This window comes from Dendropsophus ebraccatus, chromosome 8, assembly GCF_027789765.1.
Source record: "Dendropsophus ebraccatus isolate aDenEbr1 chromosome 8, aDenEbr1.pat, whole genome shotgun sequence".
Lineage (NCBI taxonomy): Eukaryota > Metazoa > Chordata > Amphibia > Anura > Hylidae > Dendropsophus > Dendropsophus ebraccatus.
Window position 1 is genome coordinate 92,790,662 of NC_091461.1, and position 21,849 is coordinate 92,812,510.

At 45.4% G+C, this 21,849-nt stretch overlaps 1 protein-coding gene across 2 annotated transcripts; it reads right to left on the reverse strand.

The window, feature by feature from the left end:
• Window positions 1-10,288: 10,288 nt before the first annotated feature.
• LOC138799584 (zinc finger protein 773-like) lies at window positions 10,289-21,799 on the reverse strand. 2 transcript variants are annotated; one of them, XM_069980979.1, is made up of 8 exons: window positions 21,687-21,799; window positions 17,022-17,137; window positions 16,403-16,573; window positions 16,208-16,328; window positions 15,805-15,941; window positions 13,648-13,803; window positions 13,448-13,565; window positions 10,289-11,599 (listed from the first exon to the last, which is right to left on the reverse strand). In XM_069980979.1, the coding sequence occupies exons 2-8, from the start codon at window positions 17,097-17,099 to the stop codon at window positions 10,605-10,607; spliced, it is 1,776 nt and encodes a 591-aa protein (XP_069837080.1). In that variant the 5' UTR covers window positions 17,100-17,137; window positions 21,687-21,799; the 3' UTR covers window positions 10,289-10,604. The 2 variants fall into 2 exon arrangements, with proteins under 2 accessions (XP_069837080.1, XP_069837079.1); XM_069980978.1 differs by having other exon boundaries at window positions 10,289-11,617.
• Between the last annotated feature and the right edge of the window lie 50 nt (window positions 21,800-21,849).

A 21,849-nucleotide genomic window follows, 5' to 3' on the forward strand; every position in this document is an offset into this window, starting at 1 on the left:
TGACAGGGTTTTCTGCGGCCGCTATTCATTCAATAGTTGCCACAGAAAACTGATATGTCAGTTTCTCGTATCGCTGCTAGGCCGGAGTGTATACTATATGTATACACTCTGGCTGGAATTCCCTCAGCCTGCAGTACAACGTAAGTTCCGTACTAATCACGGCCGTTGCAACAACAGCCGTGATTACTACGGAACTTATGTTGTGTGGACATGGCCTAAGAGCGGATCCCGCTTCAAATTCCTCGCTTATTCCTCAGTGTGCACATGCCTTTAAGGGGACACTGGCAGTAACAAGAAGGGGTTAAGAAATATCCGTGATGGAATTCATGTTCTCATTGAGATGTCACAGTGAATGACTTTTTGAAAGTTTCAAATGGGACAAAGTAACAATCATCCTAACCAAAACTATGTTTTCTGTTACAGAGATGACAAGTACCCCTGCACGGTTGGATCCCTAGCCTGAAGACCATCGTGTAAGTATAAAGAAGCAGCACAGATATAATCATCCATCTACATCATATAGATCAGTGATTTTCAACCTTTTTTGAGCCGCGGCACACTTTTTATACTTAAAAAATCCCGGGGCACACCACCAACCAAAATGGCACAAAATAACACTAAAACAGTACATATTATACATATAGTTAATAATATAGATTCTTAATGTATTTATACTCAGTGTGAAACCTGGGCCTGTTTTCTCCCCCCCCCTGTGTGTCTCTCCTGTGCTTCTCTCCACCATACTTCTCCCCCCTGCTTTTCTCCTGTGCTTCTCTCCACCCTGCTTCTCTCCTGTGTTTCTCTTCACCATATTTCTCCCCCCTTCTTCTCTCCTGTGCTTCTCTCCCCCGTGCTTCTCTCCTGTGCTTCTCTCCCCCCTGCTTCTCTCCTGTGCTTCTCTCCACCATACTTCTCCCCTCTGCTTCTCTCCTGTGCTTCTCTCCCCCCTGCTTCTCTCCTGTGCTTCTCTCCACCATACTTCTCTCCTCCCTGCTTCTCTCCACCAAACTTCTCTCCCCCCTGCTTCTCTCCGCTGTTTCTCTCCCCCATCCCCATGTTTCTCTCCCCCTGCTTCTTTCCCCTGTTTCTCCCCCATCCCCAGGTTTCTCTCCCCCATTGTTTTCTCCTGTTTCACAGGGGCACCATAGTTTGGGGAACTTTCCCCGCTGCACACCCGACCATGTGTCGCGGCACACTGGTTGAAAATCACTAATATAGATTGACAATATGAGTTCATTTATATCTGTGTTTATAACAGTTTTTTTTTTTTTTACCATACTTTATAGAGAGAGGAGCTGCAGAAAGACAGGATGTATATGCATGTATATATAGATATGTATAAACAAGCTGGTTTATGTTTTCTATACAGTGAAATCGATGAAGACTAGGAGGAGGACGTGGTGGCAGACATCCCCAGGTGAGGGCTCAAAGCTTATAGTATTGTGAATACATGTTTTTTTTTTCCCATCCTGTATAGGGAGGAGCAGTGGGAGGGCAGGATAGGGGGCGCTGTAGTAAGACATAGAATTATATTTTCATATTTATTTTAAAAGCATTTATTTACATTCCAAACTGCTGAGACTGTGACATAGTTTTTAAGGTCCCCATACGCTTTAGTACCCGCAATATATAGTACTATGTGGTCAATGCATAAAGCAATGTACGGCTCACTCCATTACTATTGCAATCACCTTCTTTACAATAAACTATTTAATGTATAATATAAGAATATATTTATATATGAGATGGTTTACATTCTATACACAGAGAAGAGGAGGACAAAGTGACGGCCATGGAGCTCCCCAGGTAATGAAACAAAACTTATAACAATGTGAATGCAAGGAATTGTTATTTACCGTCCTGTATAGAGAAAGGTAGGGGGCACTCTATTTGGAGTTGGGATCTAATTTCTATTGTGGGTAATGGTGTATAGTATATTACTGCAGGAGTGAATAGAGCTGGTAAAAGAGCATTGTTTCTATATAATGTGCTCAGAAATTGTGCTTTCCTTACACTAACCATTGATTTCCCTCCATTTCTTGGTCATATCTCCTCGGCAGAAGCAGCAGCAGAAGCAGATCCATCTTATCCAGGTAAATATATGGAATGATACACTTACATGATAACACACCTCTATTGCTTCACTGTATTTCCTCATGTCATCACTATATATTATATTATCAGTCACATATAATAACCACAAAAGGCATGTACATAATACAGACATACAAGTGACATGGTGCCGCCTGTATCTCACCCACTAGGGTAGCACTGAGTACCCTCTCTCCAGTGTAATGTCTATTCCCCATCACTGCACGGGTCTGATCTCAGGAAAGTCATGCTGGTTTTTCTCCTTCCCTTATAGACTGCGGGCGCTGTTCTGCTGCTGCTGCGCCACCCAGGAGGAGTAAAGGTGAGTAACCAAAATCTCATCACACCTTAGATCACTTTTATCCTGCCTGTATATTCATATGGAGCTTACAGAATATATGTAACCTGTGATGATTAATAATTTTCATTATTTTTTTATTCTCTTAACACATTGCTTGTTATATATCCTATCTAGGTAACACCGCGTTGCCAGAGTGAGGAGAAGTCACCCAACCATCTGGAGCTGTCTAGAGGAGGAAGTGTCCGGAACATCAAGGGGTAAATGGGGCGCCCATAACATCGGGAGGATACATTTACCTCATATGGGGGAGAAGGAGCCCCCTTTTACCATCAGAGATAGGAGGACTAGACACTCACAACACCTAGAGAGTCTGGAGGAGGTGCCCTTAAAGGGGTTATCTAAGTAACTAAAAAGGCATTTCCTTCCTCGCCGGTGTCTCACTTCTGGTTTGGTCTTCTCTCACACCAACACCTTCTCACCTGGCAAAACGGAGGCAGCCTGAGACAGTGGGCCAGGTACTTTGTTGTGATTGTCGCATGCGGGTGAAACTAATGGCGGTCAATGTACAAATATGTTGCAGATGTCACCAAAACATTGTGCATACATTGACCACTGCTGGCGCCGAGTTTCACCCACATGTGTTGATCACACCATAGTACCTAATCTACTGTCTCAGACCTTTGCCGGGTCAGAAGATGTAGGGATGAGATGAGTCCGAACTGTAAGTGAGTTGCTGGTAATGGTGGCTAGGAAATATCTTTTCAGCTCCCAAGATAACCCCTTTTAACGTCTAGAGGCAAATTAGGGGCCCATAACATCAGGAGGATTTATTTGCCTCATGTGGGGGAAGGACAAGACCCCCTTTAAGATCAGTAACTAGGAAAACACTCCCTTAACACCTAGAGTGATAGACAAGAGTCTGCAAGAGGCACCAGCAACATCTAGAAGCAAATTAGCTGTATTTTTCTTCAAGATACATTTGTGTCGGATGGGACAAGAGTGATAGAGCTACTCACCCTTTTATGCCGTCAGTGGTAGGGTTGACATTAGCCCTCAATTAATCTGAACAAGTGGTGGGCCCCCTTCTCTAGTTTATCCTGCCCTTCCCAGATAAAATGTACACATTCTGAAAGTGTTTTATATTAGTGTTAACCTCTAAGCCCAGAGGAGGGGCAACTCTCCAGCCATGGCTCCCTCGAGGTTTCCCCCACAGGGGTTTTTTCCTCGCCTGAGTGCTGGAGGGTGACTCTTTGTGAATTGGGGGTCTTTTTCGGTGTCATATAATGTTAAATAAAATTATGATTATTTGACACCTAATTACAATGTGTTGTGTCTTTATCTTGCTTATTTTGTGTCGCCTATTTTGCTATGCCGACTGAAGAAACCCCTCCAACATGTCATCGCTGGCTGTAGAACGGCCGACATGTCTATATGAGATCACTATACAAAGGGGAAATTCAGAGATAAGGATCAGGACTTAGAGCCTATTTGCTTTAATACCCTGGTGGACAGTGTGCCATGGAGGAGGCTGTTTAGGACACATGACACCTTTATCTGTATGTGTCTATGTATTCTAATTTTAGAAGCCAAGTAACTTCAAATAATAATGCCCTCTTCCTCAGTAACAATACCACTTGTAGTCAGTAATAATGCCACCTGTAGTCAGACATAGTGCCCTCTGTAGCCAATAATAATGCCCCCTGTAACCAGATATTCCTCCTATAGCTCAAGGCAATGCTTCTAGTAGCCAGATATGCACCCTTTAGAGAGAAATGCCCCATGCAGCCAAGTATGCTTCCTGTATACAATGCCCTATCTAGTCAAATACAATGCCCTCTGCAGCCAGATATGCCCCTTATAGCTAGATATGCCCACTGCAGCAAGAAATGCCACTTTAAGCCAGGTGTACTCCCTGCAGATATACTGTTTGTCCCTGTAATCAAGAAAATATCTCAAATGTGGCGCAGGTGAATTTTTTCACAGATACATACATCCCTGCATCTGATAAATTAATCTTCATTGATATATAGCCCAGATTCTAAGGATAGTTTTATGCCACAGCCACCTCTGCACATATTACATATATCTTCCATGGACATGCTGCACAGTGAAATACGCAGATATGCTCTTTCAAAATTTACATGCGAATTTTAGGGGACATTTATTGAGTCCGGCGTTTTAAAAATGTCTCCGCAGTGCTGAGGCTGTGAAGATTTATGTATAGGCGCAATGCCTCTACAAAAATCCTGTGTACATTGAAGCCCCTCAATGCGCACATAGTGAAGCCTACCAGAGCTCACAGGTTTCACTAATATTTTTCCAGCGGAAAAACTTTAAATGTGGTGCATGCAGAGGCCACCTGTAAGCGCCGTCACGGGTGACGGGAGGTGCCGCAGATGAACCCAGGCGGGGGGGGGGGGGGGGGGTTGGCGTGCTGTCGGTAAGCTTAGATGCTGGAGATGGAGTGACCTTACCAAGAGGCGCAAGTGAGCCAAGCGGAGGAGGTGGCGCCAGTAATGGCGCAAGTAGGTGGACACGAAGTGACTCGCGGCAGCCGCTGCGTCATTGCGGGTGACTGAAGGTGCCGTGGATGAGCCCAGCGGGGGGTGCCGTCGGTATGCTGAGATGGTGTAGATGGAGTGACCCCGGGGGGGGGGGGGGGGGGGCGCGTGTGACAGGGGTGATGGGGGTGCCGCGACTGTCACAGTCAGGGGGTGAGCTCTGGGGCAAGGGGGGGGGGGGGACACGGTACGGGTGACGGTGGTGGCTGCTGTTAGAGAGGGAGACAGTGACAGCTGCACTGATCACTGTCTCCCTCTCTAACAGCGGCCACCACTGTCAGTGTCCTCCTTCACTTCAGTTTGGCTGGGTTAGAAGCCTAACCCGGCCCATTGAAGAGAAGGAGGACACGTGATGCCGTCTCGGAGAGTGGCGGCCAAGAGCAGAAAGTGGAGACCGGTTGGACTGGGATTTGATGATTTTATGCGTTTAGGTGGGGGTGAATGCATCTAGATAACTGCAAAACTGTGCAGAATCCATAATACATTGATATTGAAAAGACGGAAAGCTATGGGTGGGCAACGTATTAATGCAAAAATAATTTTGGGGGGAATACCCCTTTAACTTTAAACCGGTGCTTAGGCTTATTTTTGCATTGGGGGCCGTTACAGGGGTGGAGTTTGCTGGGACATACCTGGGACATTAATATGCCAGGATTGCCCTGTCAAATCTGGGACAGTCGCTGTTGGCAACTATGTACATACAGCATATACTATATACACTACATACAGCATATACTCAATACACTACACACAGCATATACTATATATACACTACTTACAGCAAATACAATATACACTACATACTGCAAATACTATATACACTACATACAGCATACAGTACAGCACATACTACATATACACTATATACATTGCATTACATGTGCATTATACATATAGTATACACTACACATTATGCACACCACTATTTGTTTCAGCCCTCATGCTCCTCAGTGCTTGAATGGTGCAGGACCTTGATCATGTGACTGTGATGTCACAAAATGTCCTGCCTACACCCTCCTGGTACAATGTAGTAACAACCACTGCAAATATACAGAGGTTTTGCTGTGTGTTCTACCAAAATCGCTGGAAACTGCACCATTTTTAGGTGATTTACATAAAATTGCTAAAACTTAAAGTGTATAAAAACACTGCTGGTGTTTTTTTTCTCTAGTTGAGGTGTCCTGGGTCCCTCTGTGTGGTGGAAGCCTGGGTTCCTCTGTGTGGTGGAGGCCTGGGTCCCCCTGTGTGGTGGAGGCCTGGGTCCCCCTGTGTGGTGGAGGCCTGGGTCCCTCTGTGTGGTGGAAGCCTGGGTTCCTCTGTGTGGTGGAGGCCTAGGTCCCCCTGTGTGGTGGAGGCCTGGGTCCCCCTGTGTGGTGGAGGCCTGGGTCCCTCTGTGTGGTGGAAGCCTGGGTTCCTCTGTGTGGTGGAGGCCTGGGTCCCTCTGTATGGTGGAGGCCTGGGTCTCTCTGTGTGGTGGAAGCCTGGGTCTCTCTATGTGATGGAAGCCTGGGTCCCCCTGTGTGGTGGAGGCCTGGGTCCCTCTGTGTGGTGGAAGCCTGGGTCCCCCTGTGTGGTGGAAGCCTGGGTCCCTCTGTGTGGTGGAGGCCTGGGTCCCTCTGTGTGGTGGAAGCCTGGGTCCCTCTGTGTGGTGGAGGCCTGGGTTCCTCTGTGTGGTGGAAGCCTGGGTCTCTCTGTGTGGTGGAAGCCTGGGTTCCTCTGTGTGGTGGAAGCCTGGGTTCCTCTGTGTGGTGGAGGCCTGGGTCCCTCTGTGTGGTGGAAGCCTGGGTCCCTCTGTGTGGTGGAGGCCTGGGTTTCTCTGTGTGGTGGAAGCCTGGGTCTCTCTGTGTGGTGGAAGCCTGGGTTCCTCTGTGTGGTGGAGGCCTGGGTTCCTCTGTGTGGTGGAGGCCTGGGTCCCTCTGTGTGGTGGAGGCCTGGGTTCCCCTGTGTGGTGAAGGCCTGGGTACCATGGACACACTGACCTGCAGCAGCTGGTGGAAGGATTCCAGCTCCCCTGCCACTTCCTCTCTAAAGTCTTGTGATGCAGTGCTCTAATTCTGGTTTCTGTGTGAGTCTCCGGATGGTAAGCCGGATCACACCCTGTATACTATACTAAACTTGGTTTCCTATTCCTCCAGTTTTTTATTCGGAGCTGAAGTTGCTTTCATATTCAGCAGTTTTTTATTCACAGGATTTTGTCCCTGGCGTCGTCCTGGCCCTGAACTGCCGCAATCCCGGGTGCTATCTGCAGCCCGGGACCGCGGCTATTAGCGAGCAGGTTCCGATCGCGGAGGAGCGATCCCCGCATCTGTACCGGGCTGGGGTCTGCGCCGTAATGGCGCTGATCCTGGCTTGGCATTCTATTGCTCTCGGCTGCAGCAGCCGAGAGCAATAGAGCACTGATCTCATGGATCTATGCAGTATATCTATACTGCATAGATCTCAATGAGAAATCAATGTAGCGATACTAGAAGTCACCAAGGGGGACTTCTAGTATGCATTTAAAAAAAATTATTGATTAAAAAAACCCTCTCCGAATAAAAGTTTGAATCACCCCCTTTCCCCATTTTATAAATAAAAATAAATAAATAAACATGTTTGGTATTGCCACGTGCATAGTCGCCTGGCCTATTAAATTATCACATTCCTGATCTTGCACGGTAAACGGCGTAAGCACAAACAAAAAAAAACAAAGTGCAAAATTGCGCATTTTTGGTTGCATCAAATCTAGAAAAATTGTAATAAAAAGCGATCAAAAAGTCGCATATGCGCAAACAAGGTACCGATAGAAAGAACACATCATGGCGCAAAAAATGAAACCTCACATAGCCCCATAGACCAAAGGATAAAAGCCTTATAAGCATGTTAATAGGCAAAAAATATGTTTGCCATTGCAAAGTACAATTAGTGGTGCAAAAAAGAAGGGCTCATCTGGGTCTCTAGGTGGAAAAATGCAAGTGCTATGGCCTTATATACACAAGGAGGAAAAAAGGAAAGTGCAAAAAAACTGGCTGTGTCCCCTAAGGGTTAATAAAGAATTGTATACATTTTTATGTGTTCTAATATGTGACATTGATGTACCAAACGTGGAAAAGGGTTATTTGTCTACCGAAGTTTGTATAGCTAGAAAAGGAATACAGAATTCATCACTCAACTTTAATATTGACCAGACACTGGCCCAGATTTTTCAAACGAGTGTGAACTGCCCACAACAACCAATCACAGCTCTGGTAAAATAGGAGCTGAGCTGTGATTGGTTGTTATGAGCAGTTTACACCAGTTTCTTTTTTATTGACTTTGATAAATCTGGGCTCTTTGCCTATACCCCATTTAGCTGAAAGATTCTCAGACATACAGTATATGTGTCATGCAGCTTCACACATATTGGCTCAAGGAAACAGGGTAAGAAAATAATCATCATGTTTGTAATAAGGTCATTTATTTAAAAAAAAATAGCACAAATAGAAATCTAAGGTATTCATTAAACATATTTTGGTATTTTAAAGTATCCAGAGTTTTTTTTCTTCAAATCAACTGATGTCAGAAAATGAAATAGATTTGTAATTAACCTCTTTAAAAATCTCAAGTATTCCAGCACTTATCAGCTGCTGTATATCCTGCAGGAAGTGGCGTATTCTGTTCAGCCAGACACAGTGCGTGAGCTTTTTAAGTAGAAATAATTTACAAATCTGTATAACCTTCTGACACCAAAGATTTGAAAGAAAAACTATTTTGCCAGAGTACCCTGTAAGCAAACAATGTCATGTGAGATATGATAGTTCAAATTAAGGGTACGTTCACACGTACTGGATTCACAGCGGATTTCTCTCTGCGAATTCGCAGCGAGACCCGCTGCGGATCCTGTACTGCGAAGCTGAATGGGTCCCATACACGCAGCGGATCCAATGCGTGTATGGGACCCGGCCCCTTTAACCCCCCCGCCCACCCACAGTCCCGACTCATTTAACCTCCCGGCCGGCCACAGCCCCGAGCATACTTTACCTGCTTGGCACCGCGGCTGTGTGCGACGCTCTCGGCTCCCCTTGCTCTTCATCAGCCAATCAGTGATTGGGGAGCGAGGGGATCCGGGAGCTTCGCACACAGCCACAGCGCTGAGCAGGTAATGTATGCTTAGGGGCGGGGCTGCGGGCAGCCGGGGGGTTAAAGGAGCCGGGGCTGCGGGCGGCAGGGGGGTTAAAGGGGCCGGGTCCCATACACGCAGCGGATCCGCTGCATGTATGGTACCCATTCAGCTTCACAGTACAGGTTCCACAGCGGGTTTTGCTGCGAGATTGCAGCGATAAATCCGCCGCTGATCTGGTACATGTGAGCGTACCCTAAATCAACCTTTATAGAACACATGTAACCTAAACTTCAGGTTTTCGTATCCCTTCTACAATGCAAGGATAGCTATATAGCAGCTTTCGGTTAGAAAAGTTGAGGGTAGTGCAAAGCTCCACCTAACTAACCTGTCTATACAAAATAAGCAATTTCTCTCAACATCCTTCTCTCTTTTAATTTTATATATTCTCATGGTGCATTAAACATAAAAACGTGAGAAATAAATTTTGTGTCCGTAGAGGTCATCTGTTTTCCTTACAAACCTGTGTCACAGATGTGTTTCTGTCTGTACAGCAGCTGGTTGTAGCAGAAGCCCTCCCCCACTGCCATAGACATGTTCATTGTGTCTTTGGGTCGAAATTTACACTATGGATGCAGTTGGAGGCTTTGGTCTTTTCTGACAGATAATAAAAAGAGAAAGAGACCGAGAGGAAATTATGCACATCCACAAATGTATGTAAAATAAATATTTTATTACTGCACAAAACACTAAAACAAAAAAAGAGACTGTATACAGAATCAAATACAAAAATTCCTAGAAAGAGATCATGATAAATCAACCCTTCGACCAGAAGCCAAATGGTCAACCCATACCAGTGTGGATAACCCAAAGATCCCCTATCCCCACCAGGTTAGATATCAGAAGTCAGTACAATAGCTTACGGAACGCATGGGGAAGGGTTTGGTGCCAAGACCGCTTTTTATTCTCCCCTATCCCATTTTTACTTGGTTTGTACCATATTGTGTGTAGGCATGTTGTTATTAGGTTATTTACATTGACTTTACTTCATTTTATGATTATTTGTACTACTTGTATTACTTCATGCATACATGCTTTATACTAGTATTATATATGTCTAACCTGGTGTTATCTTTGGGTCATCCACACTGTTATGAGCTGACCATTTGGCTTCTGGTTGGAAGGTTGATTTATCATGATCTCCCTCTAGGGATTTTTGTATTTGATTCTGTATACTGTCTCTTTTTTGTTTTAGTCTTTTGTGCAGTAATAAAATATTTATTTTACATACATTTGTGGATGTGCATAATTTCCTCTTGCTTTCTTTTTCTTTTTAGTTATATTGTTCCTGAGATAGCTTTTTGCCCTCCTCATGTATACATAGTTCACCCGAATGTGCACTTCCACCCTTCCTTTTCTTATGTCAGATAAAAGTGACGATAGTTTTGATGGTGAAAAGGCAAAAAAAAGGTACAAAATTAACCTCCTGGGGATCTGCACAGTAAAGCAATGAACTTGGTCAATAAAATCTTGTGCAGTAAGCAACCAATGTCTTCCTATACCCTGTGGGGTACTAACAGCTGTCATCGGACTTGGGGCTGTGCTTAGTATGTGTCTTTAGATGTCGGAGCACGTAGTCATACTTCACAAAACATTTTCCACATTTTGGACACGAGTATGGTTTCTCCCCTGTATGGATCTTCTTATGTTCATTCAGGCTTGTACTACGTGTAAAACATTTGCCACATTCAGAACAAGAAAATGGCTTCTTACCCGTATGAATCTTCTGATGTTTTAAAAGGTCACAGTGGAACCTAAAACACTCCTGACACTCTGTACACTTATACGGTAACTGTCCTGTGTGCAGTACCATATGCTGAGTGAGATGGGCATTCAGACGAAATCTTTTCCCACATTCCAGACACTCAAATGGTTTCACCCCTGTGTGAATTCGGAGATGTTTTACAAGATGTGACTCATAGACAAAGCTTTTTCCACACTCTGAACACTGCACTGTTTTTCCTGTATGAACCCTTTGATGGGCATTAAGGTGCGACTTATACCTGAAGGTCTTGTCACACTCCGAGCAAGGGAAGGGTTTCTCACCAGTGTGGACTCTGTAATGGATTTTAAGGTTAGAAGGCGACTTGAAAGATTTTCCACATTCTGAACATTTGTAAGGTTTCTCTCCTGTGTGACTTCTCATATGAATCTCAAGGTTGTACTTGTTAGAAAAACAGTTATCGCACTCTGCACAAGGATACTGCCTATTCTTAAGGTCCTTCTCTTTCTTAACTAATAGACACTTCCTGCAGAACTCTTTTCTCTTAGTAGAATCAGCAGTATCTATCGACATCTGCCTAACTGCAGTTCTTTTTCCACATTTACAGCAAGAAGCAAGTGTCCGTTTTATGTGGTTCTCTTTATGTTTTTCAATATTTTGTTGTTTATGACGAGATTTTCTGGAATCCACCTCTTTATGTGATGGCTGTTGCATCAGGTCACAGGAGCTCTCTGGGTAATGTTTTCTTTGTTTTGGACATTCAAGTGACTTTTCTTCTTTAACACCTAGAGAAGACAATGTATCTGTAAATAGTAAAGAAATAAATATGAGTAAGTAAGCAAAACATCAATTCCACACATTACACAAAAAGAAAGTTAAAGGGGAACTCTGGTATTTTTTTTTTCTTTCAAACCAACTGGTGTCAGAAAATTATATAGATTTCTAATTTACTTCTATTTAAAAATCTTAAGTCCTCCAGTACTTATCAGCAGCTGTATGTTCTGCAGGAAGTGGTGTATTCTTTCCAGTCTGACACAGTGCTCTCTGCCGCCACCTCTGTTCATCCCAGGAACTGTCCAGAGCAGTAGAGGTTTTCTATGAGGATTTGCTACTCCACTGGACAGTCACAGACAGAGGTGGCAGCAGAGAGCACTGTCCAACTGGAAAGAATACACCGCTTCCTGCAGGACACATAGCAGCTGATAAGTATTGGAATACTTTTAAATCTGACTTTTTAAATTTGATTTTTAAATAGAAGTAAATTACAAATCTCTATAACGTTCTGATACCAGTTGATCTAAAAGAAAAACATTTTCACCTGAGTTTCCTTTTAACATCAGCGTTATCTCATCATTGGGCATCAATCTTTTCAACATTGCTCAATTTTTGTAGACAAAGGTGCTGCAAACATAATTTCCAGGTTAGACATCTATATATACTCTGCCTATTAAAACAGTGACCTCTTAAAAGAGCCGCAGAACTATGGTACTAATTAGGGATGGTCCGAACCTGCCGAGGTTCGGGTTAGTACGAACCCGAACTCTCTGCAATGATTCCCGCTGTCTCCCCGCTCTGTGGAGAGGGTGGATACAGCGGGAGGACCGCCTGGAAAACTGCGATACAGCCATAGCCATAGGCTGTATCCCGGTTTTCCAGGCGGTCCTCCCGCTGTATCATCCCGCTGCACGGAGCGGCCAGACAGCGGGAATCTAATGCCGAGCGCTCAGGTTCATACGAACCCGAACCTTGGCAGGTTCGGACCATCCTTAGTACTAACTACAGTATTTTCCTGAATAAGACTACTTTTTAACTCAGGAAAATCTTCTCGAAAGTCAGGGGTCGTCTTATACGCCGGGTGTTGTCTCATAGGGCGGCTGCTGAAAAACTTTGGAACCGGACTGGAGAATCTGAGGTCTCACTGCATATGGTGAGGGAAGCTCAAAAACGGTAGAGTGGCGCTGTGTCCAGAAAAACACACCTCTTTCACCCTTCTGGCCCGCCCTTGTATCCTACCGGTATTACTGTACCTCCTTCTTTAATTCTCAAATCTCACTGCTATCCAATGTTTTTTTTATAAATTTTTATTTGGTGTGCATTGGAAGAGGGGTAGTCTTATAAGGCAATTATATTCCAAACTCTATATTTTAACTGGAAAAGTTACGAGAAAATACGGCAAATATTACTTTTTATTGCGAAAAAACCCCCATCAACATTAAAAACATGCAGAAAACAAACAAATTTTTGACATGTCACTAGGACGTATTATTCGTGCATCAATAATATCTTCGTATGTTTTTTTTTGGGGGGGGGGGGGGTTACATGTTATGGTCAGACAAACAGGAACAAGTCTGAAGCCTAGAGAACTGTCTGGACGGAGATGATTGACAAAGTGTTGCCATGTGTGTCTCCCTGCTCATTCTCCACCAATAAAAACTTTTGACACGTTCCAGATGTTAGCACTATTGGACTCTTACTATTACTATTAGTGCTTTACATTATCAATATATGCTCACGTATATTCGTAGCCGATCATAAAATAGAGCAAACTCTGGTATGCAAACTTACCACCATTGCACTAGTACAAATCAGTAATGCTGAAGTGCTATATGCCAGGGTTATTAGGGTTTACTTACTGTAAGATTCAACTATTTTGTTGTCCAAGACGCCATAGAAGAAATCCTTGTGTCCGTTTACATACTCCCATTCCTCCATGGAGAAACATGCTGCAATGTCTTCATATCTAATCGAGGTCTGACACACAATGATACGGTCATCATCCAGATACATCCTTGGTATTGCTATATAATGCCCCAGCATTCCCAGCAGTGCTCACCTCTCCAGTCAGCAGCTCAATGATCTTGTTGGCGACTTTTAGCATTTTTCCACTTTTCTTTCTCATGTATATCAGTGATGGTAGTGATGATTTCTGTGAACTTGAGATGTCATACGTGCCACTGGCTTTGGTGTGACTCCATATTAGTATATATTTCTATACAAAATAATATATAATACTATAAAAAAAAGCTTTAAAAGCTAGATTCCCATTAAAGGGGTACTCCGTGCAGATGTAAAAAATCATGGAGGGCAGGGGTTTGTGGAACATAACAATCAAGTTATGGTCCCCTTCCAGTCTCCTGGATCTCCTGGTCCTGTGATGTCCCGGCTCAGAAATGCCAACTCAGGCAGTCAGTGATTGAGTCGGGACACTGCAGTCACTGACTGGCTGAGCAGGTAGTTCCTGCCACGTCATGACAAAACAGGAGAGTGGAGGCTGACAGTGAGCTGTGTTTCTGCAGCTGCATGGGGATGGGTAGGTATACCTTAACTGCTATGTTCTCACCACCCCCTGCCCTCCATGATTATTTACACTTGCCCAGAGTACCCCTTTTAAGCTGGAAACTTACACAGCAGTTCTTTGGAATACTGCCACTTCAATTTTTGCCCAAAAAACAGTGGATCCATCAGAAAAGAGAAGTACAAGTCCTCCCTTTATATTTTCTAGTCCATTTGAGTCCACTTCTGCTTTTGGCACAAAAACTGCAGTGCCAGTATTCCTAAAAACTGCTGTGTGTGTTTGCAGCCTTATTGTTTGAAGAAAAAAGACAAAAATTAATTTCCATAGCCTCACTACTGATCTGATGAAGGGGAGCAGGGCTGTGGAGTCGGAGTCGTGGAGTCGGAGCTAGTTTTGGCTGGAGTCCGACCCTGACTCCAGCCAAAAAATCTTTAAAAAATTTTGAATTGAGTTTTGCTCATCAATATATTTTATGAGCATTATTCTAATAGGACACTGGCCCTATTAGATGAGGGTGGTCGGGGAAAAGTTGTCGGTCACTATTTGGCAGTTTGTTTCTGAGCTGGAAGAGTCCATTGTGTGGGGGGAGATCTGTGCTGGTCTCTTCCTGGATGCTGGGTGATTGTATATGAGCAGCAGTGTAATATGGAGATATCCTGTGTAATATAGAGGAGGAGGAGAAGACATAAGTAGTGTAGCAGTAACCTCTGTCCTCAGTGTGGTGTTTTCTCTCTGGGAGAAGATTTTGTGTTTTTCTTCAGTGTTCTATGGCTGCAGCTGTGTGTGTGTGTGTGTGTGTGTGTGTGCGCGCGTGCTATGGCTGCAGCTATGTGTGTGTGTGTGTGCGCGTGCTATGGCTGCAGCTGTGTGTATGTGTGTGTGCTATGGCTGCAGCAGGCTGTGTATGTATGTGTGCTATGGCTGCAGCTGTGTGTGTGTGTGTGCGCGCGTGCTAAGGCTGCAGCTATGTGTGTGTGTGTGTGTGTGTGCGCGTGCTATGGCTGCAGCTGTGTGTATGTGTGTGTGTGCTATGGCTGCAGCAGGCTGTGTGTGTATGTATGTATGTATGTATGTGTGCTATGGCTGCAGCAGGCTGCGTGTGTATGCTATGGCTGCAGCGGGCTGTGTGCGTGTGTGTTATGGTTGCAGCAGGCTTTGTGTGTGTGTGTGTGTGTGTGCTATTGCTTGCCCCCACAGTGGCCCTCAACATCACTATGTGTGACCCCTCTCTATCAGTATGGCTGACCCCTCTGTATCACAGGGATTTGGCAGTGTCAGCAGTGTTTCTTTGTGTATAGTGAATATTTAGTTAGAAACATAGAAGACTGCCAGCAGGAAAAACCACCTGCTCCATCTACTCTAGTTCTGAGTTGCTCAGGACATGGAGGCTGGAGACTGGCTGAATCCACTGCACACACACAGGAGAATCTGCTTTATATACAGTATTCCTTTATTCACTCAGAAGTTGCATCAGGATCATGTAGGACATTAGGGAGAAGCTGCTGAGCCAGTGTGATAAATAACTCCCCTGGTATCAGACTGGCCATTAATGAAGGAGCAGGAGTCTGAGTCGGTCTTGATAAAATTCAGGAGTCGGAGTCGGTCCTGATAAAATTCAGGAGTCAGAGTTGGAGTCGGAGCTGCGGCTTACCGACTCCACAGCCCTGAAGGGGAGTGCTTCCCAAAACTCCTCACCTCTTTGGTCAGCAAGCGAATGATTTCTTTAGTGAGATCAAATATCTTCTGAACAATGCCATCCACTTGATCCACGCTCCTTGAGTGGCTTATCTTCTCCGATAATGTATTTACTATGTCTTTTAAGCCCTGGTCACCTTACCATGAAAAAAAAGGAAGTATTACTACCTCTTGCTGTACAATGGTCTTCATCCCAGTCCCCCGCCACACGTCTCTTCAGCCTGTGTCTGCGATGAACAGGTCAGATAGGTCCTGCCTCAAGTGCTCATGGCAAAAGAGTGCTGAAAAGATGAATGGGAAGGGGAATAGAAGCAGGACAGAGCTGATGCAACTCTGTCCCTAGAATTACATTACATTTTTTAAGGAGAACCTATGCATTTTGTTACCTTAATAGCATTCTTACCAACAGATTTAAGATTAGTATTTTCCAACAGGACATCCTTGTAGACATCCATGTGTTCTTCTACATACTCCCACTCCTCCATGGTGAAGAAGACCGCAATGTCCTCGTATCTTATAGGAACCTGACACACATTGATACAGTCATCATCCAGACATCTCTGAAGGTGTTATTATCTAGCATGTTAGCAGCGCTCACCTCTCCAGTCAGCAGCTGTATGATCTTTCTTGTCAGGTCTAGGATCTTCTTCTCATCATTCTTTCCCATCTTGGAGGGAGTGTGACTGTCAGAGATTCTCACATCTGCTGGCACTGTGAGCTGGCTGCTGCGTTTTAGCGAGTCCCCAAAAACCTTCAGGAGAGCATAGCTCTAATTTTGCAAGGAAACAAAAAAGGAGTTTGCTAGAAAAGACCATTTCCTATCAGTAGACATAAGCACGGACCTGTCATCCACGGAGCTGTTTAATCTGTTTCTGATACCAAACTATTGCGATAAATGCAGAAACATGAATACCTTTTGGTTTAACTACACCCACAATTCCACTTGTACAGCATCACAACTGTTCCCATAACCCTTACTGGATTTTATGAGTCCCCTATAGTAAGTGTAAGTAGCAGCTCTTGCTCTGGAAGACCAACTGGTGTCCCTACATTACATGGAGGCCTATCGATGTCATTGGGCCTATAAAAAGATGAACTGATAGAGAACATTTCTTTATAGATTTATATATTTCTCAGTTTTTTATTCTTATGTTGTTGTTGTTTTAGTGCTCCTTTTGACCCCTTTCCCAAATAATTATATTTCACAGAAGATGTACCTCTCCCGTCAGAAGCTGTCTAAGCTTGATGGCAAAAATTAAAACTCTGTGTGAGTGGTTGTTCTTGTCCCAGTCCATTGTATTACAGATGGACAACAAAACATCTGGAGCTCAACCTAAACAGGAAAAAAACATAAACAAAATAAGTAACCCTAAGCATATAATTCATCTACAATTTATATTATAATTCCTGCGTCTCTATCATGAATTTCAATTCTTGAACTTCCAAGTAAGTAATACAAGCCTTAAGTCCTTGAAAAAAGGGATCCTATTGTGAATGAGGCGACTTGGCCCATAAACAGACCAGATGCATGATCTCAGGAAGCATGTATGATGTGACCTATGAACTTTGAGAATAGACAAGGTGCCAGCAGGTTGGGAACTTATATATACACAAATTTGATTTGGAGGTTTTCCAGGGCTTTTTGATTGATGGCCTATCCTTAATATCTGATCATTGGCACAGAGCTGCGGTGCCCACATGAGCCAGAAGCAGATAGCTTTGTACGTTTTTTAGTGGCCATGCTGGATTACTAGCAATATACAAATGAACAGCGCTCCATAGTGTAGAAATCAGGCAAAAGGGGATCAGGAAAAAGAGAAAATGGAGATTCTCACCTGATGGTGTTGTGCAAATACAAGGCACAACACTCGACCACAGCAGGTATATGAACCGCAGCCACTCCCAGGCAACCACAACAGGATAGTAACAGCAACAAAATCCTCCACTCCACAACTGGGTCCAACGGGCGCAGGTCCAGGTAAAAAGGCAAGGCAAAATAAAGTACTAAAAATGTATTAAAAAACGACACGAGTTTCAGGATTGCACCAATCCCTTTCTCAAGTGTCTGATCAAGGGAAAGGGGCGATCCTGAAACGCGTTGTGGCGGTTTTTGATAAATTTTAGTACTTAATTTTGCCTTGCTTTTTTACTTGGACCTGCGCCCGTTGGACCCATTTGGGGAGTGGAGGATTCTGATGCTGGATTACTGTAGCTCATATAATTGAATGATTGAAGTAATAGTGCCATTGGGCGTTTCACTGCTGGGATCCCCACTAATCAACAGAACCACGGTCCCCAAGTGTCCCTTTGTGACTGCCATTTGCTGCCTAGTGGGATGACAGCGGTAGTTATCCGTTATATCTATTGCAATGAATGGATGAGCAGTCATTCAGGTGCTCTTGCCCCTTCATTTGCAAGGGGCACTTAGGTACCACTGTTCCCTTTAAGTGCTACAATTTCTTCAAAGCAATGCAATGACTGTCCATGGATCCACATTACTGCACAGTAAGGGGTCCTTGATTGTAACTGTGTGGTGCCAAAATGGACACTGTCACTTCTAACAAACATGTCAAAAGCTTTGACCAATCAGGGTTTGGATGTTCACTATAAGGAGCCAGAAGATGTGCACGCTACACACCTTCTCTCCCAGCTCTGTGCCATGGACTCCCAACATAAGTCTATGTGGCCATTTCATTTGTGTGCTTTGTTCACACACAATAAAATAAAAGTAAAAAACGTCAATTAGATATAAAAAGTGGCTGTATTTTGAATCCATTAATGTGCTGCATACTAATAATGTGCTGCATAATGTGCTAGATGAATCTAACCTGCAGATATTTTTTTTGTGCATGGGGTGCTGAGGATGAAGGTAGGTCCCTTATCTTCATCCTCGGTGGCGTTTCTGTGTAATTGGTAGTTATATTGACAAAAAAGGGAGATATCAAACGGTTAGATTCATCTAAGCTGTTGTTAGTTTCCATTTAAAGGGAATGTACCGCTTTGTGTTTTTTACATGGACACACTGGCGCCGATGCGGGGATGCCAGTGCTGGTGCATGCGGGGATGCCAGTGCCAGTGCATTTTTTTGAACCGCCGTTTGGTTCCGGTGCACGCCACTGGTCTATTCCCAAGCAATAGTCTGGCATGAAGCACTGGGGGTGTGCCGCATATAAGGGTGGGTTCACACTGAGGAATTCTCGCGGATAAACTCAGCGGAAATCCGTCGCCTGTACGCGTGCACGGCCGTGCGCCTCTCCGCCCGTGCCATAGACACCATTCTATGCACGAGCGGATTCCGCATTCCGTCGAAAGAATTGACACGTCGGCGGATTGCGGAATCAGCCGGCCCATAGAATGGTGTCTATGGAGCCGGCGGAAAGGCACACGGCCGTGCGCGCGTACAGGCGACGGAATTCCACGGAGTTTATCCGCGAGAATTCCTCAGTGTGAACCCACCCTAAGAGGGGAGATCGTCACACTGGGGGCCGGCAGGCCACCTCCAGGGCTTCAGGCCGGGCTGGTGCCTGGGAATAGACCAGTACCATGCGCAGGAACCAGGCGGTGGTTCAACAAACTGGCATTCCCGCACCGGCGCTGGTCATGTAAAAAACAAAAAGTGTATTATATACAATGGGTGCAATGTGTACAAGACTGACACTTTCCATAGACTTTAATATAGCACATTTTGCTTTTTATTTTGTGTGAACATAGCCTTAAAGTGACTGTACCACCAGGCCCAGGCTGAAGCATTGGAGGGGGGCTGACCCACCCTTAGTAGGAAGAAACTCCAGCCCCTCCATGACGTGACTCCATTAGAATCAATGGAACCCTATTAGAGATGAGCGAACCGGGTTCGGCATTTGATTAGCGGTGGCTGCTTAACTTGGATAAAGCTCTAAGGTTGTCTGGAAAACATGGATACAGCCAATGACTATATCCATGTTTTCCACATAGCCTTAGGGCTTTATCCAACTTCAGCAGCAACCTCTAATCAAATGACCAAAGTTTGGGTTTGGATGGACTTGAGCAAGCCCGAGGTTCGCTCATCTCTAAACCCTATCATAGAGGGGCTAGGGTTTCCTCCTACTAAGGGTGGGACAATGGAGCTGATGCCATATGCACACGGGGGTCTGCTCACAAGGACCCCACTTACCAGAACAAGTATTTATTAGCTGAGGTGAGACCAATAGGAAAGCTGGACAATGGGGTGACAGTAACCCAGGTTGGGCTTAGGAGGTCACTGTTATATAGGCTGAGAGAGGTGGGTGGGGGAGACTACTTGGGAGGATGCCATTACACAGGCTGATGGGTCACTGGGAGGCAGCTTCATATGGGCTGAGGGGTCACTGGGAGGCAGCTTTACATAGGCTGAGGGGTCACTGGGAGGTACCATTATATAGGCTGAGGGGGCACTGGGAGGTACCATAACACAGGCTGAGGGGTCACTGGGAGGTACCATTACACAGGCTGAGAGGTCACTGGGAGGTACCATTACATAGGCTGAGGGGGCACTGGGAGGTACCATAACACAGGCTGAGGGGTCACTGGGAGGTACCATTACATAGGCTGAGGGGGCACTGGGAGGTACCATAACACAGGCTGAGGGGTCACTGGGAGGTACCATTACATAGGCTGAGGGGGCACTGGGAGGTACCATAACACAGGCTGGGGTGTCACTGGGAGGCACAATTACATAGGCTGAGGGGTCACTGGGAGGCACAATTACACAGGCTGAGGGGTCACTGGGAGGTACCATTACATAGGCTGGGGTGTCACTGGGAGGCAGCTTTACATAGGCTGAGGGGTCACTGGGAGGTACCATTACACAGGCTGAGGGGTCACTGGGAGGTACCATTACATAGGCTAAAGGGGTCACTGGGAGGTACCATTACACAGGCTGAGGGGGTCACTGGGAGGCACAATTACATAGGCTGAGGGGTCACTGCGAGGTACCATTACACAGGCTGAGGGGTCACTGGGAGGTACAATTACATAGGCTGAGGGGTCACTGCGAGGTACCATTACACAGGCTGAGGGGTCACTGGGAGGTACCATTACACAGGCTGAGGGGTCACTGGGAGGCACAATTACACAGGCTGATGGGTCACTGGGAGGCAGCTTTACATGGGCTGAGGGGTCACTGGGAGGTACCATAACACAGGCTGGGGTGTCACTGGGAGGTACCATTACACAGGCTGAGGGGTCACTGGGAGGTACCATTACACAGGCTGAGGGGTCACTGGGAGGTACCATTACATAGGCTGAGGGGGCACTGGGAGGTACCATAACACAGGCTGAGGGGTCACTGGGAGGTACCATTACATAGGCTGAGGGGGCACTGGGAGGTACCATAACACAGGCTGAGGGGTCACTGGGAGGTACCATTACATAGGCTGAGGGGGCACTGGAAGGAACCATAACACAGGCTGGGGTGTCACTGGGAGGCAGCTTTCCATAGGCTGAGAAATGACTAGAAAGCACTAATATTTAGGATGAAGGGATTACTGGAAAGCACCATAACACAAGCTGAGGGGTGACAGGAAATATATACAGCCTGAGGTGGTGTCTGGAAAGCTTTTACATACAGAATGAGGGGGTGACTGGGAGTCATCATTACACAGGCTGAGGGGGTGACTGGGAGTCATCATTACACAGGCTGAGGGGGTGACTGGGAGTCATCATTACACAGGCTGAGGGGGTGACTGGGAGTCATCATTACACAGGCTGGGGGGGTGACTGGGAGGTATCATTACACAGGCTGAGGGGGTGACTGGGAGTCATCATTACACAGGCTGAGGGGGTGACTGGGAGTCATCATTACACAGGCTGCGTAAACTAATAAGTTACATGACACAGACTGTGGGACAAGGCTGAATACATACTAAGTGGAAGAGTATACACGCCGGACAGCGCTGTGAGGCTCATCATTACAGGCTGGAGGGGACCAGTCACACTGTCTTCACAGTCCGCACATGTTGTAGTTCCGGGCGACACCAGAACGCGGCGCATTGTGATGACGACAACGCCGTTATAATTGACCCTCTA